General features: G+C 45.2%; 1 protein-coding gene across 1 annotated transcript in view; it reads right to left on the bottom strand.

Moving 5' to 3' along the window:
- Nucleotides 1-20,503, bottom strand: part of LOC134351097 (calsenilin-like) — a 75,879-nt gene that overhangs the window by 28,643 nt on the left and 26,733 nt on the right. The window contains exon 2 of the mRNA XM_063057167.1: nucleotides 11,001-11,125. Coding sequence (XP_062913237.1) covers nucleotides 11,001-11,125 — 125 coding nt within the window. The remainder of the gene's footprint in view (nucleotides 1-11,000; nucleotides 11,126-20,503) is intronic.

Genomic DNA, 20,503 nt, shown 5'->3' on the forward strand with positions numbered 1-20,503 from the left:
TTCGAAGGGTCTCGGCCTGAAACGTCGACTATACCTCTTCCTAGAGATGCTGCCTGACCTGCTGCGTTCACCAGCAACTTTGATGTATGTTGCTTGAATTTCCAGCATCTGCAGAATTCCTCGTGTTTTGTTCTTTACCTATTTCAGCTTTTATCTTACTTTTAACTCTTGTCATCAAAATTCTTAGAAGTATCTTGGTGATATGACTCATTAAACTTATGGTCCTATGTAATTCACATTCTATTGCTCCAGGTTTCTTAGGAAGAGTGATAAATACTGATTTTTTCATCTCTTCTGGTATTAATCCAGTCTCATAAATGTCATTGATTAAATCGGTAAGTTTTTCAATTCCATAATCTTCAAGGGCGATAATTTGTTCTATTACTAATTCATCAGGACCTGCTGCCTTTCCTTTCTTCATCTTATTTATTGCATTACGAACTTCAGATTTTAAATACTGTAGACTGATTATATGTCCATATACTGTCGTGATTCACAGCAGTGTCTGTACATATGGTGACTGACGGGAAATGATAAAGTAGTGGTGTTTGGGATGGAGCAATAGCCCTTCTAGGTCACTTTGAAATAATTGCAGGTTAAATATTTAGTGTACTGTACATGTTCCAGTGAGGTACATGTACAATGATGAACTTGCTTGGAGAGGAATCACAGGTAGCTAGATACAGACAATACACAATATAACAGGCAAGAAATACAAAAGTATGGAGGAACATAATATAAATTATACTTAAATAATAAAAAAAGAGAAAAAATAATAAAAAGTGTGAAACAAGACCTTTGAACATAGAACATTACAGAACAGTACAGACCCTTTGGCCCACAGTGATGTGCCAACCTTTTGACCTACTCTAAGTTCAATCTAACCCTTCCCTCCTGCATAGCCCTCCATTTTTCTATCAGCCCAGGTGTCTATCTAAGAGATTCTTCAATGTTCCTAATGCATCTGCCTCTACCACAACCCCTGACAGCACGTTCTACATACCCACCACACTCTGTGTAAAAAACGTATCTCTGACATGCCCCCCAATCACCTTAAAATTATGTCCCCCTAGCATTTCTGTCCTGGGAAAGTCTCTGGTTGTCCACTTGATCTCTGTCTCTTTTCATCTCAAACACCTTTGTCAAGCCACCTCTCATCTTCCTCTACTCCTCAGAAAAAAGCCCTAGCTCATTCAACCGAATCTCATAAGACACGCTCTCTGGTAAATGCAAAGTTCTGGTAAATCTCCTCTGCACCCTCTTGAAAATTTCCACATCCTTCCTATAATGAGGCGACCAGAACTGAACAGAGTATTCCCAATGTGGTCTAATCACAGTTTTATAGAGCTGCAACATTACTCCTGACTTTTGAACTCGATCTTCTGACCAAAGGCGGCCAACACAACCCCACTATTGTCATTATTTGCTGTGTCATATGACGTGGGTGATCATGGTCTTCCATCTGTTTTTATTGCCTATGGGGAAGACTTCTTACATGCTGTTGTTTTTATTCTTTTCTATTTCTATGATCATGATTATCCTTGGCAGTTTTTTCTACAGAAGTGGTTTGCCATTGACTTCTTCTGGGCAGTGCTTTTACAAGATGGGTGGCCCCAGCCATCTTGTTTGTCAGGTCACTCGTCTGAGTGCTACTGGTACCATGTAACCCAGTCCTACCTGTTGCATGGTCGGGTGGTCGGCGACTAAACCGGCTCCCCTCACCAGGCTTGCCTGGTGAGGAGGGTGGCTAGACACCCTGCAGGACGATAAACAAGACCTGTCAAAGGGCGGATGATCCCTCTCGTAGGGTCAACAGCCATCTAGCAAACACGCGCCGTGAAGTGCGGAAAGGGTATCCCTTGCATCGAAGCTCGGTCTGTCCATTCACTGCAACAGAACCTCCCCCAGCCGTCTTGGACCCCACCATGCCACTGGATCCGGGAGGGGATGTCGAGAGGGTGGGTCTGGACCTGTGCAACCCCCCGCTCACCTAAAATCCACTCACGTACATGCTGTTCCTTTCTGCTGAAAGGAACCATCATCATCCTATGGGACGGATAGCCAGAAAGAGAGAGAGAGAGACAGAGACCCCAGCCATTATCAATACTCTTCAGAGATTGTCTGCCTGTCAGTGGTCACATAACCAGGACTTGTGATATACACCAGCTGCTCGTACAACCATCCACCACCTGCTCCCATGGCTTCACTATACCCTGACTGGGGGACTAACCAGGTGCTACACCTCGCCCAAGGGTGACCTGCAGACTAGCAGAGGGAAGGAGCACCTTACACCTCCTTTGGCAGAGACGTATCTCCACCCTGCCACCCAACAGCACACTACATCATTTCTTAACAAACCGATGAACTTAAGTGAACTTTGAGGGGTCTATGGACATGGATCCCAAGATCCCACTGTTGCTCCTTGTTGCTAAAAATGTTACCATTATCTGCCTTCTCAAGGCAGTGCCTCCTGTAGACAGTCAGTAGCTGGAGGACTATGCCCCGGTAATGTCCACCACTCTTCACAGCTTCTTGTGTTCCTTGTATTTGGTGTTAGAATTACCAGGCCACGGTGCAACCAGTCAGGATAGTTTCAACTGTTGAAGTTTGCTAGAATACTTGGCGATGTACCAAATCTCCTTCACGCTTCTAAGAAAGTAAGAAAGCTGACACACCCTCACGAGGATTGCTTCGACGTGCTGGCCCCAGGACATCCAAGACATTAACACCCAGAAATCTGATGCTGCTTCTACTGGTATCGTCTCCTGCAATTCATGTGTAGCCTTGGCATGTTTAACTTGCAACAGAGCAGGCAACAACCCAGTCTAAAGAGCAGCACTACAAATGAGTTAGCTACAGAGCGTCCTCTGGACTTCTGTGCTCAGGAGCTGGACTTGAACCCACAAGATCCTCAAAGCAACAGAGAACTCACCCCAGCCTCACAAAGACCGACAAGCTGACCACTATCAACGCCCCATATTCTGACTGGGGAGCCTCCAACCTGATGGCACGAACATCGATTTCTCGAACTTCCAATAATTTCTACCCCCTCCCCCTTCTCTCTTGCTCAGGATAGCTTCAAGTCCAACATGGGAGAGCCGGTCTCGGGCTCGTCCCAAAAGCTCCTCAATGGCACAAGGCAACATCAGTGCAGAGGAGACGGCTCGTGGTGGAGGAGGTGAGAAGACAGGAGGAGGCAGAGCGACACGCCAGGGCCGTCTCAATGGCCAAGCAGGGCCAATGAATGAATTGGGAGAGCCTGGAAAAGAGGAAACTTAGCTGGCGTGACATCTGGGAGATGGAAGGATCTTACTTTTAGCTCTTGTCATCAAAATTCTTAGAAGTATCTTGGTGATATGACTTATTAAACTTATGGTCCTATGTAATTCACATTCTATTGCTCCAGGTTTCTTAGGAAGAGTGATAAATACCGATTTTTTTCCATCTCTTCTGGTATTATTCCAGTCTCATAAATGTCATTGATTAAATCAGTAAGGTTTTCAATTCCATAATCTTCAAGGGCGATATTTTGTTCTATGAACTTAAGTGAACTTTGAGGTGTCTATGGACATGGATCCCAAGATCCCACTGTTCTTCCTCATTGCTAAAAACGTTACTATTATCTGCCTTCTCAAGGCAGTGCCTCCTGTAGACAGTCAGTAGCGGGAGGACTATGCCCTTGATGGACCCGGTAATGTTCACCACTCTTCACAGCTTCTTGTCTCCCTTGTTCCATTTCCCTCTCAGCCCTTTTCTTCTCCTCCCCTGCCCATCACCTCCCCCTGGGTCCACTCCTCCTTCCCTTTCTCCCATGGTCCACTCTCCTCTCCAATCAGATTCCTTCTTCTTCAGCCCTTTACCTCTTCCACCTATCACGTCCCAGCTTCTCACCTCATCCACTTTTCCCCTCTCCTGGTCTCACCTATCACCTGCCACCTTATACTTCTTCCCCTTCTCCCCCTTCTCATTCTGGCTTCTGCCCTCTTCCTTTCCTGTCCTGAAGCCAGAAACCCCCAGCTTATAGTTCAAGGTCCAAAGAGGCAAAGTTTCGGCAAAAACAAACAGGAAAAACTTCTTAAACGGTACAGATTCTGCAAATGCTGGAAATCCAGAGCAACGCACACAAAACGCTGGAGGAACTTAGCAGGCCAGGCAGCATCTATGGAGAGGAATAATCCTGCCACCTTGTACTCCTTCCTTTCCCCCCACACCCCTCTCTACCTTCTTCCCCCTTCCTCTCCAAGTCCTGGTGAAAGGTTCGCAGTCTGAAACATCGACTGTTTATTCTGCTCATTGACGTTTTCCCTGACTTGCTGGGTTCCTCCAGCACTTCCTGTGTGTCCCTCCATTATCACATCGCTATGTGTGGGATCTTGCTGTGTACAGATTGGCAGCCTGTCTTCAAACACTTTTCATTGGCTTTGGGACTCACTAAGATCTGAGGGGTCCATTGGAACATAACTCTTGATTTACCAAGTTTGATATTCAGATCCACCTCAGAACAAGCAGTGACCTGACAAATAATCTGACCACAATTCATCAGATATTTTCCCAGGCTGAGAGGTGGGGAGGAACTGAAGGCACGGAGTTGAGGCATACTGATAACGATTACCTGTGACCACTACATAGCTTAACCCCCTTTGCAACAGGCACGGATCAGCTTCTGGGTGGAAACGTAGCAATATTTTGAGGGATCCCACCCATCCTGCTCCTGGACGGTTCGGCCCACTCTCATCAGGGAAGAGGCCACGCAGTGTCTACACCAGGACCACCAGACTCGAAGATTCAAGGTACATTTATTATCAAAGCATGTTTGTAGTATGCAACCTGAGATTTGTCTTCCCCACTGACAGCCACAAAACAACGAAAAGAAAACCATGTTCAGACCATGTTCAAAGAAAAACGTCAACCCCCACCCCTCAAGCGTGAGAAAAAAAAACAAATTGTGCAAATGGCAACCAAAAAATGAGTGAAAGACACAGAATATTAAACACAAAAATCGAAAGTGTCCAGGCATATTCAGTTCTGCTCGGAGTTTGAAATCACCCAAAGTAGCAATTAAAAAAAAGGAGGGAGAGGGAGAAGGAGAGGGGGAGAGAGGGGGAGGCAGAGAGCGAGAGAGGGAGAGGGAGGGGGGAGAGATGGGGAGAGAGAGAGGGAGAGAAAGAGGTGAAGAGCTGAAGAAGGTGGAGTCTGTTAGGAGAGGAGAGTGGGCTGTGGGGGAAAGGGATTTTTTTGCGAGTGACAAGGCGTGAAGAGTTATGTTTCAAAAGGACTGAATTAAGAGATGAGGGGAGGCCTGAAGTATTGACTGTTTATTCTCCTCCATAGATTTCATAAATTATTTATTCCTCTCCATAGTTTGTCAGTCCTTGTTGTATATAGTTTTTCATAAATTCTGTTGTATTTCTGAATGTACTTCGATAATAAATTTACTTTGACTTTGACTTAGAAGCTCCCTGAGTTGCTGAGTTCCTCCAGTATATTCTGTGTTGTTCTGGAAAAGCTTCCTTATTTTTACTGGGATACAGTGTGGATTAGGCCCTTCTGACCCCCAGTTTAACCCTAGCCTAATCACAGGATAATTTACAATGACCAATTAACCCACCAACTGGCAGGTCTTTGGACTGAGGGAGGAAACTGAAGCACCAGAAACAAACCCACACATTCATGGGGAGAACATACAAACTCCTTGCACACTGTGTGGGAATTGAACCCGGGTCACTGGTAGTGTAAAACACTGTGCTGACCACTCCACTACCGTGCCTGTAGAGAGAAGTTTGGATATGTTGAAGTAATGGCACCAGAATTAATCAGGACTGTCTAAAGGAACACACATAAAAGTTGCTGGTGAACGCAGCAGTCCAGGCAGCATCTCTAGGAAGAGGTACAGTCGACATTTTGGGCCAAGACCCTTCGTCAGGACTAACTGAAAGAAGAGCTAGTAAGATACCCCCTGCCCATCCTCTGGGTTTCCCCCCTCCCCCCTTTCCTTCTCCCTGGGCCTCCTGTCCCATGATCCTCTCATATCCCTTTTGCCAATCACCTGTCCAGCTCTCGGCTCCATCCCTCCCCCTCCTGTCTTCTCCTATCATTTTGGATCTCCCCCTCCCCCTCCCACTTTCAAATCTCTTACTAGCTCTTCCTTCAGTTAGTCCTGACGAAGGGTCTCAGCCTGAAACGTCGACTGTACCTCTTCCTATAGATGCTGCCTGGCCTGCTGCGTTCACCAGCAAATTTTATGTGTGTTGCTTGAAATTCCAGCATCTGCAGATTTCCTCGTGTGTGCTGTCTAAAGGAACCTGGAAAGGTGTTTGAGGGAGAATAATGTGCAGAGTTACAGAAAGAGAGAATGGGGTTGTTGGGACTGGCACAGATTCAATGGGCTGGGAACAATTACGTACCATAGGAATTCTCCCAACCTCCCCAGACAGCAAGGTCAGGAAATTTACTCAATATACCAGTCACCTTCAGTCATGAGCCACACAACTCAGATTTAAAATGCTGCTATCATGTTGCAGCAGGCATTTCAGACCATCTCAGTGTGTTCAAACATTGATTATGTCGATTTACATATAGTGTGTGTGTGAGTGTCTTTATCTACTCTGTGTGTGTGTGTGTGTGTGTAGAAGTATGTGTGTGGGTGTGTAGATGTGTGTATAAGGTGTGTGTGTAGAGAGAGAGAGTGTGTGTGTAAATGTGTGTGTCTGTATGTACTGTCAGTGTAGGTGTATGGTACCGTCACAGCCTAGTGTAAAAACACCAATGCTCTTGAACAGAAAAGTCTACAAAAAGTAGTGGATACGGTCCAGTCCATCTCAGGTAAAGCCCTCCCCACATTGAGCACATCTACATGGAGCACTATCGCAAGAAAGCAGCATCCATCATCAAGGACCTCACCATCCTGCTCATGCTCTCTTCTTATTGCTGCCATCAGGAAGAAAGTACAGGAGCCATAGGTCCCACACCACCAGGTTCAGGAACAGTTATTACCCCTACAACCACCAGTTCCCACACCACCAGGTTCAGGAACAGTTATTACCCTACAACCATCAGGTCCCACACCACCAGGTTCAGGAACAGTTATTACCCCTACAACCACCAGTTCCCACACCACCAGGTTCAGGAACAGTTATTACCCTACAACCATCAGGTCCCACACCACCAGGTTCAGGAACAGTTATTACCCCTCAACCATCAGGTCCCACAACACCAGGTTCAGGAACAGTTATCACCCCTCAACCATCAGGTCCCACACCACCAGGTTCAGGAACAGTTATGACCCCTCAACCATCAGGTCCCACACCACCAGGTTCAGGAACAGTTATTACCCCTCAACCATCAGGTCCCACACCACCAGGTTCAGGAACAGTTATTACCCCTCAACCATCAGGTCCCACACCACCAGGTTCAGGAACAGTTATTACCCCTCAACCATCACATCTCACACCATCAGGTTCAGGAACAGTTATTACTCCTCAACCATCAGGTACCACACCACCAGGTTCACGAACAGTTATTACCCCTCAACCATCAGGTCCCACACCACCAGGTTCAGGAACAGTTATTACCCCTCAACCATCAGGTCCCACACCACTAGGTTCAGGAACAGTTATTACCCCTCAACCATCAGGTCCCACACCACCAGGTTCAGGAACAGTTATTACCCGTCAACCATCAGGTCCCACACCACCAGGTTCAGGAACAGTTATTACCCCTCAACCATCAGGTCCCACACCACCAGGTTCAGGAACAGTTATTACCCCTCAACCATCAGGTCCCACACCACCAGGTTCAGGAACAGTTATTACCCGTCAACCATCAGGTCCCACACCACCAGGTTCAGGAACAGTTATGACCCCTCAACCATCAGGTCCCACACCACTAGGTTCAGGGACAGTTATTACCCCTCAACCATCAGGTCCCACACCACCAGGTTCAGGAACAGTTATTACCCTCAACCATCAGGACCTACACCACCAGGTTCAGGAACAGTTATTACCCCTCAACCATCAGGCTCCTGAACCAGAGTGGATAACTTCACTCAGCTCAGCATTGAACTGATTCCACAACCTACAGGCTCACTTTCAAGGGTTCTACAACTCATGTGCTCAGTATTATTTATTTGTTGTTTTTGGCGTTTGCACACTTTGTCTTCGTTTTGCACATTGGTTGCTTTTTTGCGTGCAGTTTTTTAATGATTCCGTTGGATTTCTCTGTTCCACTGTGAATGCCTGCAAGAAAGTGAATCTCAGGGTAGAAAGAGGAAGAGGGTGAAAAGAGACAGAGATAAGTTTCTCAAACAAGATGAAGTGAAGTCTTCAATGGAAATGGATTAGTTAACAGAACCTGACTGAAACAAAACTGCACAATTGTTCACTATTCCTTTTTAAATGGATTGATTCTGGCAGTTTAATATTTCCATTTTAGCTTCCTCCATCTATACATGTAATGGAAACTGCCTGTGTGTGAGCCACACTGTAATTACAAACTCGGACCGGTGTGTTACTGCAGCCGCGTTGCCATGGGAGGGTCCAATCTAACCATGGTGGTTGACTTTGGGAATTCCCTCTGAAAGGCTGCTGATAGAGGGGGAGACAGCGAGAAATGCAGAGGGAGTTGTAATACAATGGGACAATGCAGTGTACTGAAGCACAACCGATACTTGGCATGTTAACAAACCTGGCAGGTTCTGTAAGTGAACAGTAGACCAGAGATCTTACAGGAAATAATGTTCCAAGTCAATTTATTATCAAAATAATGTGCAAAAGTCTTAGGCACATATGCGGCAGCATGTAGTGTAGTGGTTAGCGCAACCCTTTCCCCAGTAACCCCGGATCAATTCCAGCAGCTGTCTGTAAGAAATTTGTTCATTCTCCCCGTGACCACGTGGGTTTCCTCTGGGTGCTCCAGTTTCCTCCCGCAGTCCCAAGACCTACCAGTGGGTAGGTTAATTGGTCATTGTAAATTGTCCTGTGATTAGGCTAGGCTTAAATCGGGGTTTGCTGGGCAGCACGGCTCGAAGGGCCAGAACGGCCTGTTCCACGCTGTATCTCAATAAGTAATGTAAATATAGCTCGTACACCTTGGAGTCTTGCACAGCACTGTATTTGTCAATGTGGAGCGGAGAACGAGTTTGTACATCTGGCAAGAGAAAAGGATGTTGGGAATGGCGAGAATGGAGCGCTATGCGAGGGGTGTGGGACGGGTGGCAGAGAAGGAATGCCAGGAGCTGGGGGTGGGGGTGGGGGTCATCTGATTCCAAACAATTGGTTTATTGATCATTACAGAATGTCTCTCTGGTGCTTCCCGCTCCCTCTCCCTCCCTTCCCCTTTTCCCAACCATGATTCCCCTCTTCCTGCCCCTTCCCACTCTCAGTCCACAATAGAGACCCAGATCAGAATCAGATTTATCATCACTCACATATGTCATGAAATTTGTTTTTTTTGCAGCAGCAGTACAGGGCAATATATAAAATTACTACAGTACTGAGCAAAATTCTTAGGCACCCTAGCTATGTATACAGTATGTGCCTAAGATTTTTACACAAAACTCTATGTTACAATATGCTACCCTGAGGTTCATTTCCTTGCAGGAATTCACAGTAAGTACAGAGAAACACAATAGTATCAGTGAAAAACTGTACACAACAAGAACGACAAACTATCAATTTGCAAAGGTTGACAAAATGAACAAGTACAGATGTAAAGTAATAAATATCGAGAACTTGAGATGAAGAGTCCTTGAAAGTGAGTCCACAGGTTGTGGGAGCAGATCAGTGCGGAGCAATATTCAAAGTTCAATGTACGTTTGTTGCCAGAGTACACACATGTCACCGCATACTATCCCGAGGCTCATTTTCTTGCGGGCATTTACAGCAAAGACAAGAAACACAATAGATCAAACGAAAAACTGCGGGCAAGCAAAGACAAACAATCAATGTTCAAAGGGCACCAAATTATGCGAATCCAAAAAAAGAATAAAACACAATAACACATAAGTATTGAGATAGCAATAGAGTTGACGTGGATAGGCTTTTTCCATTGAGAGTGGGGAAGATTCAAACAAGAGGACATGAGGTGAGAGTTAAAGGAAAGAAGTTTAAGGGTAACATGAGGGGGAACTCCTTTACTCAGAGAGTGGTAGCTGTGTGGAACGAGCTTCCAGCAGAAGTGGTCGAGACAGGTTCGATGTTGTCGTTTTAAGTTAAATTGGATAGATATATGGACAGGAAAGGAATGGAGGGTTATGGGCTGAGTGCAGGTGGGTGGGACTAGGCGAGAGTAAGAGTTTGGCACGGACTAGAAGGGCCAAGGTGGCCTGTTTCCATGCTGTAATTGTTATATGGTTATATGGTTATACGGCAGATGTTCCAGACAAAAATATAGGGAAACAGATCTTATTAAGTTCAATGTAAACTGTTCACATTGAACATCAAATCTGCAGCACAGTACAAGTCCTTCAGCCCAAGATGTGCCCACTGAGGATCAATCTAACCCTCCCCTCCCACATAGCCCCCCGTTTCTCTATCATCCAGGTGCCTATCTAAGAGTCTCTTAAATGTCCCTAATATATCTGCCTCTACCACCACCCCGGCAGCGCGTTCCATGTACCCCCCACTCTCCGTGTAAAATAAACCTACCTCTCATTACACCTCCCCCATACTTTCCTCAAAATAACTCCCCTCAGAGTAGCCATTTTTCCCTGTGAGAAAAAGTCTCTGGCAGTCCGCTCTATCTCTGCCTCATCATCTGGCACACCTCTATCAAGTCAGCTCTCCCATCCACCCACCTTGCCCCTCACCTGGTCTCACCTTTCACCTGCCAGCTTGCACTCCTCCTCGCTCCCCCCACCTTCCTATTCTGGCTTCCTCCCCCCTCCTCTCCAGCCCTGATGAAGGGTCTCAGTCCAAAACTGATTTGGAACGGAGGAAGGTCTTTCAAAAAGGGACAACACAATTAGATCCTTCACACAGATAATCCATTCAGAGCTTACGCACGTTCTTGAAGCCCCTGTACAGAGACTGGAGTTCTTTCCTGGAGAACTTGGTTCGTGCCTGTAGTTCGTCAAGACCCTCCGGCTGATGACGCACCGTTGACAGTTCGTCCTCGATGTCACTGTCGTCTGCAAAGAAAGACTAGAATTGAGTCTGGTGTGACCCCTCACTGCTCCAAGTCTCACAAACAGCCTCGTAGCCCGACAGAGCAGCACTTTCCTCTCAGCCGAGAAGCCGCTCCAGTAAATATCGCTACATGCGTTAAAGAGGTGCCAATTGATTGGACAGAGAGGCCAAGCGTCCAGTCAATCGGTACGTAGGTAAATTGGATTACTTTAAAGAAAGATAAGCTTTATTCGTCATGTGTACGTCGCAATGTACAGCGAAATGCGTCGTTTGCATTAACGACCAACCAAGGACAGGCCGCAAGGGTTGCCACCGCTTCTGATGCCAACATCGCATGCTCACATCTTCAAAGTTGCTGGTGAACGCAGCAGGCCAGGCAGCATCTCTAGGAAGAGGTACAGTCGACGTTTCGGGCCGAGACCCTTCGTCAGGACAGAGATGCTGCCTGGCCTGCTGCGTCCACCAGCAACAATTTCCAGCATCTGCAGAATTCCTCGTACTCACATCTTACTACCCGTTCCTCTTTCAAATCTGGAGCACCCAGGGGAAACCCACCCAGTGACAGGGTTCAACGTTCAAAGTACATTTTTTGTCAAAGTTCGGATACTATTTACAACCTTGAAATTCATCTCTTTACCGGCAGCCAGAAAACAAAGAAACACAATAGAACCCATTTAAAAAAAAGACCATCAAACACTTAATGCACAGAAAATAAAACAAACCGTGCTACCATTAAGAGTAAGCAAATAACATTCAGGGGCCAGTCTTCGCTGCAGCCGATCCAGTAGCCTGTTAGGTTGCAGGCCATAGCTTCAGTTCAGCGGCGATACAGGTAAACCTCGCGGAAAGGGCAAACTCTGATTGCCGGAGCTGGGAAGTGTTACACTAACCACTACACCACACTGCCGCCCGGATTACTGTCACATGTACCCAGGTACAGTGGTTTTGCATCCCATCCATAGAAATCACTTCACTGCATCAGTACACTGAGGTTGTACAGATGTAAACAGTAACAGAATACAGAACGTAGTGTTACAGTTACAGATGAAGTGCACTGCAGGTAGACAATAAAGTGCAAGGCCATAGTGAGGTAAAATGTGAGGTCTAGGGTCCGACTCAGAGTCGGACTGTGGTTGGGCATGGCAGGGAGAGTTTCCTTCCTTCTCCCTTCTGCGTGAGATGTGGGACTTTCGAGAGACTTTGAACTTTTGTTACTGTGCCCGTGGCCTGTTCTACATCAAGTTATGGTATTGTTGCACTCTTGTAACTATATGTTATAATTATGTGGTTTTTGTTAGTTTTTCAGTCTTGGTCTGTCCTGTGTTTCTGTGATATCACACCGGAGGAATATTGTATCATTTCTTAATGCATGCATTACTAAATGACAATAAAAGAGGACTGCATGTCCTCATAATCTAATCTAATCTAATGTAACCTTATTGTAGTAGGGGAAGTAGGGGATTATTGAATAGTCTAATTGAAATTCAAAGTTCAAAGTACATTTATTATCTGATTTGAGTGTATTTCTGTTACATTGACTGTTCTATTTATTATAACTTACTATGATTGCACATTGCACATTTAGATGGAGACGTAACGTAAAGATTTTTACTCCTCATGTATGTGAAGGATGTAAGAAATAAAGTCAATTCAATTCAATTATCAAAGTTTGTATAATATATGCAAACTTGAGATTTGTCTCGTTACAGGCGGACACAAAACAAAGAAACCCAATAGAACCCATTAGAAAAGGCAGGCCACAAATAAAAGTTGCTGGTGAACGCAGCAGGCCAGGCAGCATCTCTAGGAAGAGGTACAGTTGACATTTCAGGCTGAGACCCTTCGTCGGGACTAACTGAAAGAATGTCCTGACGAAGGGTCTCGGCCCGAAACGTCGACTGTACCTCTTCCTAGAGATCCTGCCTGGCCTGCTGCGTTCACCAGCAACTTTGATGTGTGTTGCTTGAAATTCCAGCATCTGCAGATTTCCTCGTGTTTGCGATAAAAAGAAAGCCCATCGATCATCCAATGTGCAGAGAAAGAGAGAGAAAAAAACAAATCATGCAAACAATAAAAGTAAGCAAATAACATTTAGAATGAAAGTGGGTCCATAAACATGAAGCCCAGAGCAGATGGAGCAGGCCACAGCCACAGACGCAGAGTGGAGAGCAGAAATCTTGCCTCCGGTCCCGGCACCTTGCCTTTTCAATCTATCTCATAAGCTATCAGATCACCTGCACGATCGGAATCCGATTTATTATTACCCTGATGTGAAACCTGTTGCTCGACGGCACCCGTACAGTGCAAAGACATAAAATTATTATAAACTACAAAAATAAATAAAGGAAACAATGAGGTGGTGTTCACAGGTTCACAGATGATTCAGAAATCTGATGGTGGAAGGATGGAGGCTGTTCCTGAATCGTTGAGTATCATTTAGTTACATATTTAGATTCAGAATTAGGTTAATTTATTGTCATGGATACACCAAGGTGCAACAAAATTCCATGCTCGTGTGAAGTTCCCAGAGTAGTTGGTTTGTTAGGGCATATTCTGGAGTTATAGTATATAACAAATATTAATTTCAACAGCAACCAGTCTTCTGATCTGAACGTGGATTGTAGATTGAACTTAAAATGCAGCTCAGTACAATGGTCTTCCTGGAGCTGCAGACTGGGGTCGACTGCAAAACAGGAAACGCCCCATTGACCTGAGATGTCTGCATATGCATGAATGCAGCTCAGAGGCAGTGGTGGTTAACAGTCATTTTGGAAGTCTGGAGTGTTGATGTGAAGATCTAGGTGTTTGAAAATTATATGTAACTCAAAGGAAGCATTACGAATGCATTGTAACTATAGAAATTGCCCTGCTGTTACCTTTGATCTTTAGCATATAAAAATGTGATGTAATGTTGGGTCAGGAAGCCTCTCTCCAGAGTGACTCAAAATACTGTCAGCTCATGTGTGTGTCGAATAAAGACTTTTACCAGCTGTGTGTCTCTCCTGTGGCTCTCACTGATCGTCACAACAGGTGTACATGTTAATTGTTAATATGATAGTAACTATATCACTGAGCACAAAATGGAAAGGTGCTGCTGGATAAAGATGTAGGAGTGTTATTTCCTTGTGGTTTAACACCACTATGCTTGCTTGTTTGGGTGGTGGGGTAACATTTGTGGGGTGATCCTCACTGATTTGTTGTGAATGACACTTTTCTCTGTATATTTTTATTTATTGTTCAGATACAGCACGGAATAGGCCTCTTTGGCCCTACGAGTCGCGCCTCCCAGCAACCCCTCGATTTCCTGCTCGCCTAATCACGGAACAATTTACAGTGAGCAATTAACCTACCAACCTTTACGTTTTCGGACTGTGGGAGGAAACTGGAGCACCCGGAGGAAACCCACGTGGTCACGGGGAGAACGTACAAACTCCTTACAAACAGTGGCAGTGACCATACCCTACCCTGATCTTACAGATGGCATGTTGTAAAGCGTCACGATAACCCCTACACTTCCGTGCTGGCCACCGACAAATGTTGTGAAATGTGTGCTTTTGCCTGTATCCGACCTCTGGCTCACTCACTGGTCTGGACTGTGGGTGGGTATGGCCAGTGTCTTGGTGTCCGGTGTGAGAGTCACAAACAGAAGGCTGAAGGCCTTTAATCCTGGTGAGAGTTCAACTTTGATTCCTTCTAAGGTCCCAACAAGACAGTCAGTTTGATTCAACTCACATGACATCAAGAAATATCTGATAGCACTAGTTACAAGACAGGGTGTGGGATGAGACAGTGTCCTGGCTGATTCTGTGGGGCCACACAGTGTCCTGACTGAGGGACCAGACAGCATCCTGGCTGAGGGACCAGACAGTGTCCTGCTGACTCCTGAGGACCTGCACTCCAGCCAAGGAGCTTCAGTTTAGTTACCACACTGGCATCTAACCAGGAATGAGCTGTCAGCAGAATGGGGACGATTTTCTTAAATCATCGAACTATAAAGCACAGTGCAGGCCATTCAGTCTGAGATGTTGTGCCAACCTTTTAACCTACTCTAAGATCAATCCAACCTGTCCTTCCTATATAGCCCTCCATTTTTCTATCATCCATGTGCCTATCTAAGAGTTTTTTAAATGCCCCCAATGTATCCACCTCAACTACTCCTGGCAGGACATTCCACACACCCACCACTCGCTGGGTAAAGAACATATCTCTAACACTCCCCCAGTACATTCCTCCAGTCACCTCACATTTATAATTATGCCTCTGTGTATTAGCCACTTCTGCCCTGGGGAAATAAAATCTCTGGCTCTCCACTCCATCCATGTCTTTTATCATCTTATACACCTCTGTCAGGTCACCACTGTTACTTCTTTGCACCAAAGAGTAAGGAGCATAAGACCATAAGACATAGGAGTAGAACTAGGCCATTCAGTCCATCGAGTCCTCTCTGTCATTCCAACAAGGTTGATATGTTTGCTGACATCTTCAACTGCTCCTTGGTTCAGTCTAAGATCCCCTCGTGTTTTAAGAAGGCAACGATAATCCCAGTGCCGAAGAAGAGCAAGGTGGCATGCCTGTGGCTCTGACATCAATTGCTATGAAGTGCTTTGAGCAATTGGTTATGGCACACATCAACCACAGCCTACCGGTCAACCTCAACGCTTTGCAATTCGCCTACCGGAGCGAAAGGTCAATGGCAGATGCCATCGCTCTGGCCCTACATTCCTCCTTAGAACACATGGAGAATAAAGACGCATATGTAAGGCTCCTTTTCATTGACTACAGCTCTGCCTTTAATACCATCATTCCAAATAAACTGATTCCTAAGCTCCGGAACCTGGGCCTTAGCACTCAGATCTGCAGCTGGATTTTCAACTTCCTCACAGACAGGATCCAGGCTGTAAAAATAGGGGACAAGCTCTCCTCTACAATCACTCTGAGCACCGGTGCCCCACAAGGCTGTGTACCCAGCCCCCTGCTGTACTCACTGTACACCCATGATTGTGCAGCCAAGTTTCCATCGAACTCAATATATAAGTTTGCTGATGACACAACAATTGTGGGCCGTATCTCGGGTGATGATGAGTTTGAGTACAGAGAGGAAATTAAGAACCTGGTGGCATGGTGCGAAGGCAATAACCTATCCCTCAATGTCAGCAAGATGAAGGAATTGGTTGTTGACTTCACAAGGAGTAGCGGACCGCACGACCCAATTTACATCGGTGGTGCGCAAGTGGAACAGGTCAAAAGCTTTAAGTTCCTCGGGGTCAATATCACAAATGACCTGACTTGGTCCAACCAAGCAGAGTTCACTGCCAAGAAGGCCCACCAGCACCTTTACTTCCTGAGAAAGCTAAAGAAATTTGGCCTGTCCCCTAAAACCCTCACTAATTTTTATAGATGCACCGTGGAAAGCATTCTTTTAGGGTGCATCACGACCTGGTATGGAAGTTGTCCTGTCCAAGACCGGAAGAAGCTGCAGAAGATTGTGAACACAGCCCAGCACATCACACAAACCAATCTTCCGTCCTTGGACTCACTTTACACCGCACGCTGTCGGAGCAGTGCTGCCAGGATAATCAAGGACACGACCCACCCAGCCAACACACTTTTCATCCCTCTTCCCTCCAGGAGAAGGCTCAGGAGCTTGAAGACTCGTACAGCCCGATTTGGGAACAGCTTCTTTCCAACTGTGATAAGACTGCTGAACGGATCCTGACCCGGATCTGGGCCGTACCCTCCAAATATCCGGACCTGCCTCTCGGTTTTTTTGCACTACGTTACTTTCCATTTTTATATTTTCTATTTATGATTTATAATTTAAATTTTTAATATTTACTATCGATTTGTACTCCAGGGAGTGCAAAGCGCAGAATAAAATATCGCTGTGATGATTGTACGTTCTAGTATCAATTGTTTGGTGACAACAAAGTAAAGTAAGTATATTATCTGTCCCAATCCCATCCTCTTGCCTTCTTCCCTTAGCCTTTGACATCCTGGCTAATCAAGGGCCAAAGGTCCTGTTTCTGTGCTCTGTGACTCTATAAGCTGTCGCTAATGTATATGGGAATGTAGGGGACAAAAGAAGTCAGATTAGTGTCGGTGGCTGAAGGCTGGAATGGACTCAATGGGCTGGAGGGCATGTTTCTATGCTAAATGGTTCTGTGATACTGTCCATTGGGTGGTGAGGTGGGGATTCATCTCTACCAAAGGAGGTGTAAGGTGCTCCTTCCCTCTGCTAGCCTGCAGGTCACCCTTGGGCAAGGTGTAGCACCTGCTTAGCCCCCGATCAGGGTCATGTGAAGCCATGGGAGCAGGTTGTGGATGGTCGTATGAGCAGCTGGTGCAGATCACAAATCCTGGTTATGTGACCACTGACGCCAGGCAGATAATCTCTGAAGAGTATTGATAATGGCTGGGGTCACCCGTCTTGTAAAGACACTGCCCAGAAGAAGGCAATAGTAAACAGCTTCTGTAGAAAAATATGCCAAGAGCAATCATGGCCATGATCGCTCACGTCATACAACACGGCACATAATGAACGAACCAACAAAAGATACTGTCAGCATTGAGACTTTTCAGGGCATGCAGAGACTTCTTAAAGTTACAGTGAAGATGAAATACCACGTGAAGTGCTGGGAGCGGGTGGTGGATGGTCGTATGAGCAGCTGGTGCAGGGGCTCGTCCCTCGTAACATTAAGGGTAAACCGTTTCCAGTCAGTAAGGATAATAATCTCCGGATTGTCACCTGAGCCACGTGTAAATTGGTTCAGGGTTAATACAACCAGAGAGTTAAATGCATGGATCAAGGATTAGTGTGGGAGAAAATGGTTTTCTATTCATGGGACATGCAGTATTGAGGAAAGTGGGAGCTGTTCCAATGGGATGGGCCCCACTTGAGCTATGGGAGGACTAGGGTCCTGGTGAATCACATAACTAGGGCTGTGCATAGGGTTTTAAACCAAATGTTGGGGAGGGAGGGTCAGCAAATTGGAAAAGCACGATAAGCAACGTAAACAAAATACTGGAGAAACTCAGCAAGTCAGGCAGCATCAATGGAAATTAATAAACAGCCGACGTTTTGGGCCGAGACGCTTCTTCAGGACTGGAAAGGAATGGGGAAGAGGCCGGGATAAAAGAGGTGGGGGAGGAGAACGAGGATAGCTGGAGGATGATAGGTGAAGCCAAGTGGGTGGGAAAGGTAAAGGGCTGGAGAGAATGGAATCGGATAGGAGAGGAGAGTGGACCATGGGAGAAAGGGAAGGGGGAGGGGACCCAGGGGGAGGTGATAGGCAGCTGAGAAGAGGTCAGAGGCCAGAGTGGGGAATGGAAGATAAGGGAAAGGAGGGGAAAATATTTCACAGAAGGGGAGCAATATGAGAGGGTCTGAATGGATAAAGTAAAAGGGCAGGAGGGGTTACAGAAATTTGAGATTAGAAAGAGATAAGAATTTAACTTCAGGCAACATGGAGACAAAATTGAAAAGAAGGTGGTGAATTCAGAACTGAAGGTGTTATATTTGAATACACACAGCATACTATAAAGTAGATGATCTTGTAGCACAGTTAGAGATTACAGGTATGACATTGTGGGCATCTCTGAGTCATGGTTGAAAGAAGATCACAACTGGGAGCTAAATCTCCAAGGATACACCTTGTATCGAAAGGGCAGTCAGGTAGGCAGAGGGGCTGGTTTTATAACATCATAAGACCACAAGATATAGGGACAGAATTAGGCCATTTGGCCCATCAAGTCTGCTCCATCATTTCATCACAGCTGTCTTTCTGTCTGCCTTTAATTTCTCCCTTTCCCAACTTAAACTTTGAAATTTTAACTTTATTCGGGCCGATCTTTCAAAGTGATAATTATAGTTATGGCTACCTTGAGAAGCACTAAAAGGAATCCCGATACAGGTAATGGTAAATCTAAAAAAACTGTCCCAGAGCCATCAAGTGCTCCTCATATAATAAGCCTCTTGTTGGCTTTGTTGGTAAAAAATAAAAATCAGATCATTAGAAAGTAGTGACATAGAATTAGAAGGTGTAAAACCCCTGGGCTGGAGTTAAGAAAATGCAAGGGTAAAAAGACTCCAACGGGATTTATATACAGACCTCTGAACAGAAGCCAGGATCTGAGAGATAGAAGAAAGAATGTAAAAATGGAACATTATGATGGTTGTGTGGGATTTCATTATCAAGTTCATTGTCATCTTGATATTTCATCTTTGTTTATTTTTATCGATGATTTGAAGTTGCATTGTACACATATACAACCAATATGCAGGTAGGTTGGGGAAATTAGGTTGGTGCTGGATCCCAAGAGATGGAATTTGTAAAATGCCCACAAAATGGCTTTTTAAAGCAGCTTGCCATTGAGCCCACTAGGGAAAAGGCAATTCAGAATTGGGTGTTGAGTATGTGAAACTGATTTGATTAGGAAGCTTAAGGTAAAGGAACCCTTAGGAGAAAATGATCATACGATGATATAATTCGCATTTCAGTTTTATAGGGAGAAGCTAAAATTGGATATATCAGTATTACAGTGGAGTAGTACAGAGGCATGACAGGAAATGACGCTGCCAACATTTATTGGAAGGGGACACTAGCAAGGATGACGACAGAACAGCAGTTGCTGTCATTTCTGGGAATAATTCAGAAGATGCAGATTAGTTCATCCCAAAGAAGAAGGATAAGGCAACCATAGCTGACAAGGGAAGTCAAAGACAGCATAAAAGCGAAAAAAAAGGGATGCATTATAGCAAAAATTAGTGGGAAGCTGGAGAATTGGGAGGGTTTTGAAAACTAATAATGTAACTAAAAACACAATAAGGAGAGAAAAAGATTAAATGTGAAAGTTATCTAGCCAAAAATGTAAACGAGGACACCAAAAGTTTCTTCAGTTATATAAACAGAAGCAAGGGTGGCTATTGGGCTGCTGGACAATGATGTTGGGGAGGTAGTGAGTCTGCATAAGGACTTAGACAGATTAGGGAACGGGCAAAGAAGTGGCAGATCGAATACAATGCCAGGAAGTGGATGGTCATACATTTTGGTTGAAGGAATAAAGGCATAGTTTATTTTCTAAATGGGGAGCAAATCAGGAAATCAGAACTGCAAAGGGACATGGAAGTCCCAGTGCATGATTCCCTAAAGGTTAACTTGCCAGTTGACACAATAGTGAGGAAGGCAAATGAAATGTTAGCATGTCATTTCCAAAAAATAAAATGACAGAATCTACTCCTGAACTTACAAAGTTGACTCTCAAATTTCTGTTGATCCCATAAGACCATAAGACATAGGAGCAGAATTAGGCCATACAGCCCATCGAGTCTGCCCCACCATTCCATCATTGCTGATTTACCATCCCTCCCAATCCCATTTTGT

Source organism: Mobula hypostoma, chromosome 8, assembly GCF_963921235.1.
Source record: "Mobula hypostoma chromosome 8, sMobHyp1.1, whole genome shotgun sequence".
NCBI classification, from domain to species: domain Eukaryota; kingdom Metazoa; phylum Chordata; class Chondrichthyes; order Myliobatiformes; family Myliobatidae; genus Mobula; species Mobula hypostoma.